The 14,740-nt window shown below is 40.4% G+C and overlaps 1 protein-coding gene across 1 annotated transcript; it reads right to left on the reverse strand.

The window, feature by feature from the left end:
- Positions 1-8,354: 8,354 nt before the first annotated feature.
- On the reverse strand, positions 8,355-13,328 carry LOC139738495 (uncharacterized). Its single transcript, XM_071649120.1, has 2 exons — positions 13,114-13,328; positions 8,355-9,021 (listed from the first exon to the last, which is right to left on the reverse strand). The coding sequence occupies exons 1-2, from the start codon at positions 13,326-13,328 to the stop codon at positions 8,355-8,357; spliced, it is 882 nt and encodes a 293-aa protein (XP_071505221.1).
- Between the last annotated feature and the right edge of the window lie 1,412 nt (positions 13,329-14,740).

The raw sequence follows: 14,740 nt of genomic DNA on the forward strand, positions 1-14,740 counted from the left end.
TACAACTTCTATAATATCTGGTGTCACGCCCTCTAGCGTTGTTGTAGTTGAAGACGGCTTGAAACACGTGCTCTTGAATGCACTTCTAAACCACTGGGAGTACTGGGGAGCATCTCTCACGTTTGGGCAGACGCTCCGCCACTTCAGCACCACGTCGGCGGATTGGTCCCAAGTCAGGAGGTCCTCAGAGTACGGAATGTTGAGAGCGTGGAAGAGGCGAGGGAGCATCTTCGACGGGTCGGTTATGAGATCGTCGATGTCCATGATGACCATGCCTTCGTCGCCTCTCTCACGGAGATGACCCCACAGCCTGCACTGAAGGCAAACTCCGCGTCCTCATGCAGTAGTCGGAGGAAGGCTCGAGAGAATGTGAAATGTCTCTGGGTCGGGCTTCTTTTCCACTTCTGGTAGAGGAAGCTCAAGTGCCCCCTTCCGGAAGGACTTATAGACCTTGACCGGATGCCGAATTAAAAAGAGATGCCGGAAGCCGCTTTCTTTATCAGGGAGGTATCTGAAGCGGGATGGGGGTATCCCAAACCCCATGTCCTTGACGAAGACAAATCGTACTGCTGGGTCGATAGAATCAAGCTTCTTCTTCAATGCCGCCGGTCTGTTTCCAAATACAAGTGGAAAGATGTACATAGATTTTTACTCTACAGAAATTTATTGAACAAAATGTATTGTCGGTATAGGTTTGACTCTACTTATTTCCGGAGACCGCAAAACCGGGGGAAGGGGAAGGGCTGTTCTCAAACACTTTTGATTCTCACAAAAAGGGGCGCGAACCCCATTAGACCCTTGACCCAACCACGAGCATTGCTCTTGACACCCCTTCACACACACACACACACACACACACACACACACACAGAGTAACACACACACACATACACACACATACACAAATGCACATACACACTAAGAGAAAGGTAACAAATTGAGACGCCAGGGTTCTGCCAAACAGCTGGAACTTCGTAAACATAAAACTGTAAAAGCTTTCACAAGCATTTTTAAAAAACTTCATTGCATTATACAGTGTAATTTGTAACGTTTGTTTGCATATTCCAATTATTGCAATGGTAACCGCTGTCAAGTCTCTGAGATGCATGCAGATGTGTATGTACTGTCATGACCGTAGGTCATTTGACAACGCAGCCATCGCATTCGTTGCGAATTTGTATGAAGAGGAACCCTTGTCAAACTGAAAGGATAGAAGTGTAAAGCTAACATTAATTATTTTTGCGATTGTACATACACTAAGTGTATGGGGTTATAACATTATTCATGCTGGACCTTGTCCAAAAATCTAAATCAATACGATCCAATTGCAAAATAAACATACTTGAACGATGAAAATAAGTTCACGTAAAAGTACTCACGACAGCATATCTGGATATGCCATGTCTAAAAATTGCCCGTCGAATGTCTTAGCCAAGTCTGCATAGAACTCCTCGTTGCCTTCGAAATCGAGAGGGAATGACGATCTGTCATAATTGTGGAGGGCGATGTACATGTCACAAAAGACTCTGGAGGCAACATACGGTTCCAGCCAGACTTCGGCACCCTCTACGAAGCTCATGCACTTGGCCACAGCGGTTGACACGGACCGGGGCACGCACCACATGATAACGCGCGAGTTTCCATAGTCCGTAGATTCTCTCTCAGTACCTGAAGTAGCCATAACACTGGTCACTGGGAAAAAAACAACAACCTATCAGCAAGAAAATAAACACTTTCGTTATTGTATTCTGATGGTTTGTTATTCCGAATAATCGTTATTTCGACGGTTCATTAATCCTAAAATGAAAAAAAAAAAAGAGTTCATTGTTCTGACTGTTCATCAATTCGAGAATGAAAAGAGATTTGTTATTCCAAAGGTTCGTTAATCCGAAAATGAAATGAAGTTCCTGATTCCGAAAGTTTTTTGTTCGGAATTAGGAACCTACAGATACATAAAATTTATATCTTTCGATATTTTGATCCCACCTCCAACATTGCCTTCGTGCAGCATCAATATCAGTAGGCAGTTCAACGGAAACCAGTTCATCGACCAGTGCACGTTTTCCTCGTTGCGTCGTCGCCTACTTCATGAGTTTAGCCTCACTCTAACATCACTTCTCAACATAGCCAGAGTCAGCGAGGAGGCCGACACTCGGGCGTCGGTTTATCTAATAACGACACATGGACGTGCATACCGTTTACAGAGCAGCAGCTTCGTCTTCGTACTACTTGAGATCGGCTTCCTTAATCGCCACATAGACATGACCGTCGACATTGGGACTTCGACGACGGTATCGATAAAAGTGGATGATGGGCAAGATGGACATGACAAACGACCACGTGTGGCTTCTACTCATGCAAACCTGTTTTACCTAATCGGCTCGAAGACGCTCCTGATGCCAGTTCGAGGTGAAGCTAAGGGAATTTTCATATCGCCGCAGACTGGCGCATCGTTCGACGGTGAAGGTGGCAATCCCCTTAAAGGGGTCCTGAAATCTAAATGCATGTTGATTTATGTTGATTTATGATACCCTCAACATCACTTTTGCGGTAAAACAAATATCTAGAAACATTCCATATATTTTTAACGATTTTTTCTTTTATTTTTCTTGAGATTACTTGGGAACGCCCACAAAAAATCCTTCCAAACTAATCAATATTAATATTCTTGAGATGACATCATCTGTCAATCATTGCTGAAGTACTGAAATGTTTAACAAAAGACATTGGAATGCACCTTCCATTCGACTCAGCATAACTTGCATGATTCTGTCATATTAATGTGACTAACAAAAGACATGGCGAGGGAACATGCAAGTTATGCTGAGTCGAGGGGAAGGCGCATTCCAATGTCTTTTGTTAAACATTTCAGTACTTTACCAATGATTGACAGGTGAGGTCATCTCAAGAATATTGATATTGATTAGTTTGGAAGGATTTTTTGTGGGCGTTCCCAAGTAATCTGAAGAAAAATAAAAGAAAAATCGTTAAAAATATTATACGGAATGTTTCTAGATATTCGTTTCACCACAAAAGTGCAATGATGTTGAGGGTATCATAAATCAACACAAATCAACATGCATTTGGATTTCAGGGCCCCTTCAATAGGCAGACTGCGATCGACCTCTGGCTACTGAGCCCGTGCACACCTTCAGACGCAAAACTCTTCTCCAGGTGCTCTTGCGGAGCTCAAGGAAAAATACCCACAAGTTTTTACAGGCTTCAGCGAAAGCTGATCGATTATACACTCACATCTACATCGCCGCATTTCTTTTCATCTAAGAGGGAAAGTCGAGGAAAAGATTCAGGAATTTCTCGACAAGGACAATAAGCATAGGTGAACCATTCAACAAGCCGTGGCAGGACTAGAAGGATTTAGAACTGCAGCTCCGATCGACGACGTGCACCATTGTCTTCGGGAAAAGCATCGACGAACCCAACGTCAAGCTGGATACTAGGCCTATTCTCAAACTACTTCAAGAACGGAAGCCAGACGCTTAACGCCAACAAGGCAATTACTGCTCACGTTTCATTGACAACCTAGGACAATCTCGGAGCCACTGAGAGAGCTTACCCATAGCAACACTCCCTGGTCGTGGACTTTAAAGCACGACAAGACATTCAAAGCTCTCAGACAAGCTCTAACAAATGTTACATATAATGGCTCCCACCGACCTTCGTGTGGACGCCAGCCCCCTTGAAAGAGCAATCCTAACACAGACAATCGATGAAGTTATCCGTCCAGTAGCATACGCCAGCTGTACACTCACTGCTGTTTGAGAGGCGATACTCTCAAACTGAAACGGAAGTCTGGGGCTGTGAACGGCATATCTTCCTTTGAGAAAAAAGCATCGCTGATGAATACATACGTTGACGCTATCGTCGCTTACGCTGTTCCACGAGCGATGTCGTGAGCTGAGATATGCTAAGCTACGGAGAGAGACGAGACGCTATCTACACAGTGTAGAGGGATAAGGAAATAGCACGACGTCGACTAGGAAGTCACGATGTTGCCATTGTCGGAATTTGTGTGTCGTTGACGACATCCTACTTTGATGTACTGGGATCGTCATAATTTTATACTGACGAGTCTGAGGACGCGTACTTAGCCCTATAAAGCCCAAGGGGGAGGGGAACACATTGTGCCCCTACTAGATTTTCATTTGCCCCCGGCCCTTTGCCCTTTATCCAATTTCAACCAAATTTGACTTTTCCTGAAATCTTATTGCAAACGTTTTGATATATAATTTAACTATATTTGATATTGCTGGTTGCCATGGCAACCATAAACTTACAACAACGTCAGTCAGAATTTGCGCATTTTTCCGTTCCGCTTTCAATTCACAGTATTATAGTGTATGAAATGGGCATTTTTTGGCTGAAATTTGCTGAAGCAAAATACGAAGTAATTATGAACCCGAAATGTTTTTCTCTATTATATCGCTTGTTTTTACGTGACAAAGACATAAAACAATAGATACAACCGAAATAATTGAAACCAGCAGTATTTTCCACAGATTGCCCTTCTATTTTGTGTCATTCTGATTCCTTCCTTCCAAGTTATGCCTGTCATATCACTTATCATACTGTCAATCTGCAAACTTAAGATTCCAATATTAATGAAATATGAACTGTGGTAACTATACATGTACCTATCCAAAAAAATGCATCACAGCCTCATAATGTATTTCTTTATGTTGTTATGAATAGCGCCCCATCCGAAACAAATAATGAGATTCGCCTTGTACATCATTTTTGGCAAATATGAAAATCATTGATCTACAATAAGACATATATACTGGGGATGAAGAAATTTATATACAGAACAAGGCAATTGTGCCAAGATGTGTCTCGCCCATTAGTGTAGAAGAAATTAATGTTTTTTTAACTCCCGGAAGTTCATTGACCCTTCCTATGACCTTTGACCTTGTTGAGACCTTCAACTCCCCAAGGGAAATTTACCAGCCAAGTTTGGTCACAGACAGACATACATTGTAGGGATCAAAAGTTATAAGCCATGATCGAAACGCTCCGTAAAAACTTAACATTGGGCCCTAACCGTTCGTTGACCCTTGTCTGTGACCTTTGACCGTGTGATAAACTTCAACTCCCCAAGGGACATCTACCATACAAGTTTGGTCACAAACGGACATAAGGATCAAAAGTTATGAGCAATAATCGAAACGCGCCGTAAAACTTAACTTTGGGCCCTAAAGTTTATTGACCCCTACCTGTGACCTTTGACCTTGAGGTGACCTTCGTGTTTGGTAAAATGTGTAGCTTTGTATAACCACTCTTCCTTCCAAGTTTGATTGAAATTGAAGTCCTCATTATAGAGAGTTATTCAAGTTTTTGTAGCGTTACGGACGGACGGACAGACGCCGTAGACGAACTCCTTAGAGTCCCCGCACCTCCTGTGAGCTCGACCAAAATCATGTTTTTAGCATTTATAGTTTCCTATGTATTTCTTTATATTTTGGTAAAAAGCGCCTTCTATGGGCGACTTTGAAAAATTCAAATGAGCAGTCATGTAGAGTATGAGTTGCTCTACATAATTTTATGTGCCAAATATAACGATGATACGATTGTCTTTGCGAAATTCATACTTGACGAATCATAATAAATGTGTTGAAGTTTACAAGATAATTTAGAATGCGACTTGTTTGTGATACTATGAATTTTATATTCATATTCACGTCGATAAACTCAATTTATGGAAGTCAGTTGAATACAATCCATGTGATGTATCCCTTAGCATATCGCCACCATACCCAAAAACATTCGAGAAGTGTTGTTTTGATAGAATTAACGAAAGACTTTGAGAACTAGATACGCGTTTTACAGAATTTCAGATAATGTATATTCTACAGTGTATATTCTCATACTTCACTTATAGAAGATTGATAGAAGATGATTGTGTATCTTTCGCATCAGATTCCTATGCTTAGGCCCTATGTAGAAAGTTCATTCTTCTTGATCTTATTCTGTGTCCGAATCCATATGTTATTCGATGAAAAGAATGGGACTTTTTGTCTAAAAAAGGAAATGGATATTGCAACCTCATTGCATCTCATTACAATCCGTCATATCTGTCACCTTCTTCCCACACTCATTCATTCTCATATACACTGTACTTTACCTGTTCTCATGTATATTCCATTAATCTTTTCCGAACACACCAGTTTATGTTACCGGAAGTCCGAAATGTAAATGTACATTGTGTTTATAGTATATCCAGTACGTTTTTGCGAAGGAATGAGTACTTCCCGTGTTTGCCAGATGGTGATTTCGGTCACCAAAAATGGTGAAATTTGGTGATTTTTTTTCTTTCGGAAAACCTTGGTGACAAAATTTTAGCCTAGTTATCAAATCAGTGTTTGGTGATTTTTATTCTTATTTCAACACCAATAAAAAAGAAAATGCATTTTCCCCTAAATATCATTTAGAGTGTTTGATAAAGGTTTATTGACACGATCGGCTATGAACCAGTTTTTGTTCGACTCTAAATCGAAGCCTAAATTACACTTTTCCAAATTTTATGAGTTTTGGTGATTTTCCCCATGCCTTTTGGTGATTTTGTTCTGTTGGGACCCGGCAACGCCGACGTGCGAGAGAATGTGTAATTCTATGCTTACTTCTCGCATAAACACGGATTTCATGAAACTTGGATTTCACAGTCATCCAAACCACTTGACTTTATTTGGCCTATACATCTTTACATCACGTTATGGAATCAATTTCGCATTTTATGTAAACATAATGGTATGACCCAAAGAAATTCCAGATCTATTTGGGCATAACCATACAATCATGAAACACAATTGTGCATACAGTATATTCGGTACATCAAGTAAAGAGTGGAGCAAGTAGAACGATGCAAATAACTTTCGAGGATTTTATTCATTTAACCACTTCCGTAAAGAACACAGCAGAAAAGCTTCTTATCGCAGTAGACATGATCATATTATACGGTGCGATGGCGTGCTCTAAAAAGAGGAGAGGCGTGACACCATGTAATACGACCTAGTGGCGCCTGATGTTCCAAAACAATGCCAAGTACCGAATCATTTTATAGAGTACATGTGTTTAGTGGAGAAGGGAGAAAAATATAAACCATTTAAAGGTTCTCTGAAATACAATGAAGTGCATGTTTATTTGTGTTGATTTATGATACCCTCAACATCGCTTTTGCGGTGAAACGAATATCTAGAAACATTCCATTTTTAAAAACTAAATTTCCTTCTACTTTTCTTCAGATTACTTGGATACGCCCACAAAGAAAACCTTCCAAACCAATATTCCTGTTGTGACCTCATCTGTCAATCATTGCTAAAGAACCGATATGCTTAACAAAAGACATTGGAATACACCTTCCCCTCGAGTCAGCATAACTTCCATGTTTCTGCGATATTAATGTGACAGACAAAGGACATGGTGAGGGAAGGGTGAGACATTATTTACCATTTGCAGATGAAACAAAAACTTAGCTTTAATGCATAGTCTTAGAATGTGAGTTAGGGAAAGACAGAAATGTACAAATTGTAATCAGGATAATCAATGTTAGGTATTGTTAAATACATATACGAAATGTGAGCAATAGAAAATCATTAGAATAATCCGTCTACAGTTATGGCTTATTGAGAAAAATAGTGATATCTATTTTAGGTTTTATTCCGAAATTTTTATATGGTTAGATGTTTTGTGATACAACTGACCTACATGGCATGAAATTCAATAACTCTAACATTTTCAAAATCACTATTCCGAATGGCCCAAACTATACCTTTAATACACATAAGCGCGGAGAGTGAGAGGCAGAGAATTAGGAGCCTCTTCCTCCCCCCCCCCCCCATGAGGTACTGTGGTGTTGCTGCTACATCATTCTCTAGAAGTACACATGGGGGGTGCATGACCCTAATATGTTTCTACTCAAATTGTACCTGCAAGCTATCTTGTGATAATAGGAATGAACTAAGAATGAACGTCGAGAAGTGAGTTTTATATGCATGTATCTGCTTTCAACGTGAAGCATTGTGTAGTGTGGTACGTAAGAAAGTGAATAATGTCGTCTGCGTAAACCTGAGAATATAGTACATTAATTTTGCATGCTATTTTTCATAAGTCCCATAAGCAAGCGCATGACGAATTTACTTGGCATCGGTATACAACTAAACAGTATGGACTTTACTTTTTCTTCATTTCATGGACTCTGATAAAGTAATACTTTGCTCGTGTAAAGATTATCGTATTCCCAAAATGCATATAACAAGTGAGTGAAGTAAGTATTCAAACTCTCTTTTAGTTTGTATTACTCTCTAAGTAACCATACTACATCGAATGACCAAACTAACTGACTAAGGAGTTAATCTCATTTTGTACATTTCCTCGTAATAGGGCATCTCTTTTTGTACAACTTCTATGATATCTGGTGTCACGCCTTCTAGCGTTGTTGTAGTTGAAGACGGCTTGAAACACGTGCTCTTGAATGCATTGCTAAACCACTGGGAGTACTGGAAAGAATCTCTCACGTTGGAGCAGACGTTCCTCCACTTCAGCGCCATGTCGGCGGACTGGTCCCAAGTGAGGAGGTCCTCCGAGTACGGAATGTTGAGAGCATGGAAGAGGCGAGGGAGCATCTTCGACGGGTCGGTTATGAGATCGTCGATGTCCATGATGACCATGCCTTCGTCGCCCCTCTCACGGAGATGACCCCACAGCCTGTGGAGGGACCTGAAGGCAAACTCCGTGTCCTCAGTAGACGGGGGAAGGCTCGAAAGAACGTGAAATGTCACTGGGTCGGGCTTCTTCTCCACTTCTGGTAGAGGAAGCTCAAGTGCCGCCTTCCGATAGGACTTATAGACCTTGACCGGGTGCCGAATTAAAAAGAGATGCCGGAAGCCGCTTGCTTTATCAGGGAGGTATCTGAAGCGGGATGGGGGTATCCCAAACCCCATGTCCTTTACGAAGACAAATCGTACTGATGGGTCGATAGAATCAAGCTTCTTCTTCAATGCCGCCGGTCTGTTTCCAAATACAAGGGGAAAGATGTACATAGATTTTTATTCTACAGAAATTTATTGAACAACAGGTATTGTCAGGAGATATATTTGGCTCTACTTATTTCCGGAGACCGTAAAACCGGGGGAAGGGGAGGGTTGTTCCCAAACACTTTTGATACTCACAAAAAGGGGGCCGAGCCCCATAAGACCTTTGACCCAACCATAAGCATTGCTCTTGACACCCCTTCACACACACACACATACACACACACACATACACACTAAGAGAAAGATAAGAAATTCAGCCACCCCAGGGTTCCGCTAGACAGCTGGAACTTCGCAAACAGTCTAATCTGTAGAAGATTTTTAAACATTTTTAAAAAGTTCATTACGTTATAAAACTTGTGACGTTTGTTTGCATATTCCAATTATTACAATGGTAACCGTTGTCAAATCTCTGAAATGCATGCAGATATTTATATAGGTCATTAACTGCGGCAATGTACCTTGAAAATGCAACCATTGCATTCGTTGCGAATTTGTATGAAAAGGAACCCATACGCAGACTGATAGGAAAAAAATCATTAGGTTACAACATGTCAGAGCTAAAATTGATATTTTTACTCTTATACTCTTATAGTGCATGATTTATGCAGGACCTTGTCCCAAACTTCAAATCAATACGTCCCAATTGTAAAATAACCACAGTTAGATTAATGATAATATTAAGTTCACATAGGCCCTATCCAAAGTACTCACGACAGCATATCCGGATTTGCCATGTCTAAAACTTGCCCGTCGAATGTCTTAGCGAGGTCTGCATAGAATTAGGTGATCCGAGTATCCTCTCGGATCACCTTCTGTATCTGTACTGAATCTTTCTTCTTTCTTTGTTTCTTTCTTTATTTCTCCTCAAAAGTTGTGCAGAGGTTAGCTCAGAAAGTGCATTGCCTCTCAATGTCAAACTTATACCATATATGTATTATGTCGCAAAGACGACAGCGCAAGTAAAATCATAGTGATCAGTCGACCGTGACGTCACTATGACGTCATTATATGAAAACACATTTTCATGCATATCTCATTAATGGAATGGAATATTTCAATGAAATTTACGTCACATATATTTCAAGTCAAGGGAATTCTACCCATATTCTCAAAATTCATTTTTATCTCAAAACGCGCGCGTACGCGCGCGTTGAAATATTTGTATGCTCAAATCGAGCTCAAAATATTTTTGCACACGTTTCAGACCATTTGGAGCATTTTTTGAAAAATTGAAAAAATTGGACGGACGCGTACGCGCGCGCACATATTCGCACGCACAGCTAATATGAAATAGACATTTTCAATTTTTTCACACGGATCGGATGTCCAAAATGTCAAGGAATATTTCTACCAAGTTTCAAGTCGATCCGATTCAATATGACGTCATACGGGCCCGTCAAATTCAAAATTCCGCGCGTGCGTCAATGGGGATACACAGTGCAACTATGCCAAAAAACCGCCAATTTTAAATCGGATTTTACTCGTCAGGATGGACGGCGACCCCCCATTTTCTTGACATATTCTAAAAGCTAATGAGTTGTACATGTCATTTCATGGGCTGGCTATGCTGACAAAATGATTAAAAGATATCAAATTTCTTAATAAAGTAAAAAGAGTAAATTTTCAAAATGACGTCATCAAATTTCAAGTTTACTCGAGCGTATCTCACTAATCCTTTGCCAATTTTCACCCAAATTTCAATATGTTGTAGCTTATGAAATGTTCTTTCATAAATGTAATCACATAATTTTGATTAGATGACGACATCACCTCGAAAAAATGGATTGAAGGTAACCTTGTCAAATTTGACCAGTTTACGTGTAATCTCTATGGGAGTGCAATTTTTATGGAAATGAAAATTGACATGACTATCTTTATCGAGCACTAGCTCACTTATGCTTCGGTGAATTTCTCTAAGATTTTAATATGTTGTAGCTGAGACCTAGGGCTATCGTAAGTGAGCCCTTAGTTTTTTCATACGTTGTCGGGATCACGTGAAAAAACTTGGTTGAATTTAAAGCTTATCTTCGATGTATTGTAATATTTCTTTCTTTTTACAACTTTATGTGCAATAACTCAAGAAAAACATACCCTATCACCACCATATTTTGCACATGTTTAGTTCATGTCACGTACATTATTTCATAAGATAACAACTACTTGATCAGACGCCATCTTGGGTATGTAAATTAGGGTCAAAGGTCATAGATGTTTCATCCTGTATCTTGGTGAATACATGTCTTATCTTTCCCATATTTTGCACACGTAAAGACCATGTTACAGGGATCATTTCATAAAATGATCACTTTTTGCTCAGATGCCATCTTGTCTGTGCAAAGTGGGGTCAAAGGTCATATGTACTTCTTTTTCTATCTTCGCTATGACGTATTATCTCTATGGGAGGGAATTTTTTAGATGTGAAAATTGACATGACTCTCTTTATCGAGCACTATCTTACTTATGCTTCGGTGAATTTCTCTCAGATTTTACTTAATGGAATGGAATATTTCAATGAAATTTACGTCACATATATTTCAAGTCAAGCGCATTCTACTCATATTCTCAAAATTCATTTTTATCTCAAAACGCGCGCGTACGCGCGCGTTGAAATATTTGTATGCTCAAATCCAGCTCAAATTTTTTTTGCACACGTTTCAGACCATTTGGAGCATTTTTTGAAAAATTGAAAAAATTGGACGGACGCGTACGCGCGCGCACATATACGCACGCACAGCTAATATGAAATAGAAATTTTCAATTTTTTCACACGGATCGGATGTCCGAAATTTCAAGGAATATTTCTACCAAGTTTCAAGTCGATCCGATTCAATATGACGTCATACGGGCCCGTCAAATTCAAAATTCCGCGCGTGCGTCAATGGGGATACACAGTGCAACTATGCCAAAAAACCGCCAATTTTAAATCGGATTTTACTCGTCAGGATGGACGGTGACCCCCCATTTTCTTTACATATTCTGAAAGGTGATGAGTTGTACATGTCATTTCATGGGCTGGCTATGCTGATAAAATGATTAAAAGATATCAAATTTCTTAATAAAGTAAAAAAAGTAGATTTTCAAAATGACGTCATCAAATTTCAAGTTTACTCGAGCGTACCTCACTAATCCTTTGCCAATTTTCACCCAAATTTCAATATGTTGTAGCTTATGAAATGTTCTTTCATAAATGTAATTAAACAATTTTGATTTGATGACGACATCACCTCGAAAAAATGGATTGAAGGTAACCTTGTCAAATTTGACCAGTTTACGTGTAATCTCTATGGGAGTGCAATTTTTATGGAAATGAAAATTGACATGACTATCTTTATCGAGCACTAGCTCACTTATGCTTCGGTGAATTTCTCTAAGATTTTAATATGTTGTAGCTGAGATGTAGGGCTATCGTAAGTGTGCCCTTCGTTTTTTCATACGTTGTCGGGATCACGTTAAAAAACTTGGTTGAAATTAAAATTTATCTTCGATGTATTGAAATATTTCTTTCTTTTTGCAACTTTCTTTGCAATAACTCAAGAAAAACAGCCCCTATCACCTTCATATTTTGCACATGTTTAGTTCATGTCACGAAAATTATTTCATAAAATTACAACTACTTGATCAGACGCCATCTTGGGTATGTAAATTAGGGTCAAAGGTCATAGATGTTTCATCCTGTATCTTGGTGAATACATGTCCTATCTTTCCCATATTTTGCACACGTAAAGACCATGTTACAGGGATCATTTCATAAAATAACCACTTTTTGCTCAGATGCCATCTTGTCTGTGCAAAGTGGGGTCAAAGGTCATATGTACTTCTTTTTCTATCTTTGCTATGACGTGTTATCTCTATGGGAGGGAATTTTTTAGATGTGAAAATTGACATGACTCTCTTTATCGAGCACTATCTTACTTATGCTTCGGTGAATTTCTCTCAGATTTTAATATGTTGTAGCTGAGACTTTGCAGTATCAGGACTCGAATCATTGATTAAAAAAAAAGATCGGATCACCTTAATTTGTCAGTGATGACAAATTACAATCTCTAGTTCCTCGTTGCCTTCGTACTCGAAAGGGAATGACGATCTGTCACAATTGTGGAGGGCGATGTACATGTCATACATGAGTCTGGAGACAAAATACGGTTCCAGCCAGACTTCGGCACCCTCTACGAAGCTCATACACTTGGTCACAGCGGTTGACACCGACCGGGGCACGCACCACATGATAACGCGCGGGTTTCCATAGTCCGTAGATTCTCTCCCAGTTCCTGAAGTAGCCATAACACTATGGTCACTGGAAAAAGATCCCATCAGCAAGAAAATATACACGTTCGTTATTGTAATTCTGATGGTTTGTTATTCCAAATATTTGTTATTCCGACGGTTCGTTAATTCTAAAATTAAAAAAAAAATCGTTTTTCTGAAGGTAAAATGAAAAGAGATTTATAATTCCAAAGGTTCGTTAATCCGAAAACGAAATGAAGTTTCTAATTCCGAAAGTTTCTACAGATACACGAAATTTGTATCTTTCGCTATTTTGATCCCACCTCCAACATTACCTTCGAGCAGCATCAATATCAGTAGGCAATTCAACGGAAGGGCGGGGGGGGGGGGGGAGGGGTGGACGATTTTTGCAATCGCGTGAAGTCTCTTGCATCATCTTGTACATTCTCACGGGACATGAACGATCATATCAGAACTAGTTAATCGACAAGTGCGCGTCCCCTCGTTGTGTCATCGCCTACTTCGTGAGAGTAGCCTCACTCTAACATCGCTTCTCAACATCGCCAGAGTCAGCAAGGAGGCCGACACTCGGGCGTCAGTTTATTTCACAACGACACATGGACGCGTATACCGCTAACTTCACAGAGCAGCAGCATCGTCGTCGTACTACTCGAGATCGGCTTTGCCATATAGACATGACCGTCTACTTTGGGACTTCGACGACGGTATCGATAAAAGTGGATGATGGGCGCATAATGGACATGACAAACGACCACGTGTGGCTTCTACTCATGTAAGCCTTTTTACCTAATCAGCTCGAAGACGCTCCTGCCGGTTCAAGGTGAATCTAAGGGAATTTTCATATCGACGCAGACTGGCGCATCGTTCGACGGTGAAGGTGGCAATCCCCTCAACAGGCAGACTGCGATCGTGCGGAGCTCAAGGAAAAATACCCGCAAGTTCTTACAGGCTTCATAAGTTCAGAAAGCTGATCGATTATACACGTTCACATATCCACATCGATCCAAAGGTAAAGCCAGTCGTGCAGCCTCCCCGCCGCATTCCTTTTGACCTGAGCAGGAAAGTCGAGGATAAGATGCAAGAATTTCTCGACAAGGACATAGGTGAACCATTCAACAAGTCTTGGATGGACTAGAAGGATTTAGAAACAGCTGCGATCGACAACACCATTGTCTTCGGGAAAAGCATCGACGAACCCGACGTCAAGCTGGATACTATTCTGAAACTACTTCGAGAACGGAAGCCGGACGCTTAACGCCAACAAGGCAATTACTGCTCACGTTTCATTGACAACCTAGGACAATCTCGGAGCCACTGAGAGAGCTTACCCATAGCAACACTCCCTGGTCGTAGACTTTAAAGCACGACAAGACATTCGAAGCTCTCAGACAAGCTCTAACAAGTGTTACATATAATGGCTCCCACCGACCTCCATGTGGACGCCAACC

The sequence above is a fragment of the Diadema antillarum genome, unplaced genomic scaffold (assembly GCF_040938485.1).
Source record: "Diadema antillarum isolate AM-2024a unplaced genomic scaffold, OU_Dant_1.0 seq00000746_RagTag, whole genome shotgun sequence".
NCBI classification, from domain to species: Eukaryota; Metazoa; Echinodermata; class Echinoidea; order Diadematoida; family Diadematidae; genus Diadema; species Diadema antillarum.